This window comes from Pteropus vampyrus, unplaced genomic scaffold (assembly GCF_000151845.1).
Source record: "Pteropus vampyrus isolate Shadow unplaced genomic scaffold, Pvam_2.0 Scaffold67, whole genome shotgun sequence".
Lineage (NCBI taxonomy): Eukaryota > Metazoa > Chordata > Mammalia > Chiroptera > Pteropodidae > Pteropus > Pteropus vampyrus.
This window is the reverse complement of record NW_011888848.1, coordinates 520,213-523,853: the sequence shown is the minus strand read 5'-3', so window position 1 is coordinate 523,853 and position 3,641 is coordinate 520,213. Positions and strand designations below refer to the sequence as shown.

The 3,641-nt window shown below is 44.0% G+C and overlaps 1 protein-coding gene across 1 annotated transcript in view; it reads left to right on the top strand.

Moving 5' to 3' along the window:
* The first annotated feature begins 413 nt into the window (after positions 1-413).
* Positions 414-3,641, top strand: part of EGF (epidermal growth factor) — an 85,581-nt gene continuing 82,353 nt past the window's right edge. Inside the window, 1 exon segment of the mRNA XM_011361527.1 lies at positions 414-540. Coding sequence (XP_011359829.1) covers positions 414-540 — 127 coding nt within the window.

Here is a 3,641-nt window from a genome sequence, read left to right as displayed (position 1 = left end):
TGGAACTTTCCATCAGTTCTTTCCTTTTTCTCTCTCTCTCTCTCTCTCTCTCTAGCCTTTGCCCGCTGCTCTGCCTGTCACAGTGAAATCAGCTTCAGGCCTCCAGCGTGTGGCTGTTAAACTGCGAAATTTGTCATAAGGGTGTCAGGTATTTCTTACCGGCTTCCCAAAAACTTAGATAAAGAAATCTTTCCCAGCGTATCCCTTTCAGGCTACATTTGGACACTGTCTTGAGTTGAGGCAGAAGGAGTTGGGGGTGGGGTGGCAACAGTGAAAGAGCAGAGGGAAAGATGCCCCAGGGCTGCAGGCCCAGCCGGGTGAGCACGCCTGAGGTCAGACATACCCACCTTGTCTGGGCTGTGCTCTAGCAAAGTCAAGTTATTTTCTACTGAAAATTCAAGCCCATTACCATCATGCTGCTCTTCCTTGTCATTCTGTTGCCGGTAGTTTTTAAGTTTGGTTTTGTTAGTCTCTCAGCACTGCCTCGCTGGAACTGTCCTGAAGAGTCTCCCTCTGGAAATGGGAATCCTGCTTGTGTGGGTAAGTAATCCCATTGAAAGGAATTCGCACCTTTCTGGGAGCTGCCCTCAGGTACCTGTTCATTCCTTCTGGTAAAGGTGGGCATCTTTTTCTGATTTGTCTTTGGGTGTGTATGTTTGCTTAATTTTTGTTTTCTAATGCTTGTATAGCTCCTTACTGGCTGTCAGAAGTAATCTGCTGCCGACTATAAAAATTCTCGGCTGTCAAACTGTTCTTCCATGTGTGAGTAAATGTGTCTCATTTTTGACTAGCTGAACATTTCTTTTCATGGAAACCTCTGTCTTTATTCTGACATGAGGAGTAACTAAACAGCTAGTCGATCAGAATTTTATTGGAGACTTGGGGAAACATATGGTGCTTTTTTTGTTTGTTTTCAAAACTGTCTATTTGAGGCATAAAAGAAAAAAAAATCCTTCCTCTGATAACTTTGTGTAATAACTCAGAAGTCACTAAAAAACAACCAACCCCAAAAAAACTGAAAAATGGGATTGGAATTGGGAACAAACGTGGTTCTATCGTGAAAGCCAAGCTAAGTTTCACGTTAAACCTCCTCCCTTCCTCCCCGCTCCTGCTGTTTCTGACGCTCTGACACAGTTCCAGTTTTTCAGTAACAGGTGCATTGTAACTTTGAGAACTGCTAAGAAATGTCAATATGCTGCACATGGGTTTTTAATCAAGGAGAAGTGGGGAATTTTACTGAATGCAAAATAACAATCCTGCTTAAGGACCTTGTCTGAAAAGCATCTCTCTCTCACTGTTGACTCATTTTATTGAGTCCTCGGATGGGTCTCCAACCTGCAGCTCAAACGAAGCAGCCATTCCCATCCATGACAGAGCAATGAACTGATCTGACATTCTTTTCTTGTCATTTTGCCCTTTTGAGAAAGAAATTGGCTTCCAAAAAGAGGTAAATTGAGAGAAACGCAGTAGTTTCCAGAAGAGAAAGCTCTGGAAGACGGCACAGAGTAATGGGAATAAAGAGAATAGTTCTGAGCCAAACTGCTGATGTTGGGCTCCTGCCTGGCTCTCTGTGAAGGAAGTCATGGGTGAGGAAGTCAGGTGCTGGTGCTCAGAACCTCAGGGCTCTCTCTCCAGGCCGTACTCACTGTAACAGGTGAGCACAACCCTATGGTATTGGAAGAAAGGACTAAATTCTGATGATATCTGTGGCCTCGGCACCCGGAACATTTCCGCTTTCACATCGTGTATTCAGAAAAGTCTTGCTGAATTGAACGAGGAACCTTCCCTTAACCTGCCAATCACATAGTCCTAGGCCATAAAAACAAAAGGAGATGACGAAAGACTAAAACGACCTCACGAACCTGTTGCTCAGTTGTTGGAGGCAGAAGTAAAAGCTTTTGGATACAGTTATGTCTAATGAGCTGGAGCTTCTCTTACGTGCAAGAATGGTCCCTAGAGTAGTTGGCAAGTGACCAGAGTCAGGCACTGCCAGTTGCATGGGACATGAGGAGATGGTGGGCGCCAGTCAAGAAGCAGATCCAAGAGAGGGAAAACAGAAAACCCCACAGAAATGAACTTTCGCACATAATTTTAGAGTCTCAGAGAACAACCTGATTCCTGCTAGCAAGCGGACCTGCGCCTTGTGCTCTTTGCCACCCCTGCCAGTGGCTCAGAAGTGCCTTCACGAGGTTAGTTGCATGAAATAAACTTGAAGCCCAGGAGGAAGGCAATGAGTTAAGTGGACTGTGTCTTGGAGTGGAAAGAATACAGATTTTAGATGCAAATATACCTCATTTCAGTTCCATGCTACCTACTTAATATTTGAGTTATATTGGAATATTGCAGGAAAACAGTAATACTCCCCTTTCAGGACTGCTGTGCGGGTCACATGAGATACCATGTGAAATGCACCTAGTACAGAGGCTAGCAGGCTGTGCTCAGTAAACGTCCTCTTGGCTCGATGTCTTAGCTAAATCTCTTTGATCAGATCACACTGTGAGATGCTTTATTTGAACAGAACAGTGACATGGCACAGACCCCACGTGGTATGGAATGTCTGGTTGCTACTTTGTGACTTTGCCTCTTTGCTCCCTGGGTCCTTGTAAGTCACTGGTTTAAACCCCCTACTTTACACTTCACATCTCACATTAGCTGATAAGTGCCTGGGTCACACCCTATGCCCCCTGCATTTCAGAAGGTAGTATTTCTCCTCTCTAAATAGATATGGTGTCATCATCTATCCCGGTTCCTCCCCCCACCAATTAAATTCTACTTACCTACCTTATTTCTTGCCCTAGGCTTTGAGACAGACCACCTCTGGCCAGCCTATCCTAGCAGAAAGAATGCTTTGTGATCCGAAGAGATTCAGGTAACTTTGTGCAAGGTTGTCACGCATGTGACTGCTAGCCAGACAAACCAAATGATAACACAGAATTAGATTTTCTTTTCATTTCCCCCTCCCCCGCCCCTCCTGCATTTTTTTTTTTTTTTAATCTACCGAGTGTTCTGTTAGCTTCTGTTTGAGCTGCAGTAGGTGAGCAGAACAATAAAGAAAACTGCTGGCAAATGGCTTCTGAACTTTCAAGCCTCTTTGCCCTGGAGGAGAAATATCAGTTGAAAAAGGGAGGGTTCCTGTTTGCTGTCTGTACCTGCATTATTTACATGAACTTTCTTGGTAAATAAAGGGTTAGGAAGAAGTACATGCCAAGCCTCAGAGAGCTGGCTGCAGGAGGGATCCTGGGGCACTAAGCCAACTGGGAGATCACTTTCAGCAGTAAACAATGAAATCACTGATTTCAGCACTGGCTAAGGCTTGGTCAGCTTCCCAGTCATGTGCAAACCAAAGTAATTTCATGATCAGAATCTCGTTTGTTTTTTCAGCCAGGGTTATGCAAAAGGTTTTTTTTAAAAAAAAATCGAACCACAGAGGAATTACAGAAACGATCTTTTACACATACCATGTAAATGAAACCATCCCCTAGTACCCAAAGGTTTGTGGTATTTGAGGGGTATAGTGTTTAGTGGTAAAGATCTTAAATTTTAGAGACAGACCTGAGTTCGAATCCCATTTTTGCTGCTTGTGAATCATGTGTCTCATTTTCCTCACTGTAAAGTAAAGAAAATTACCCCCTCCTCCTAGA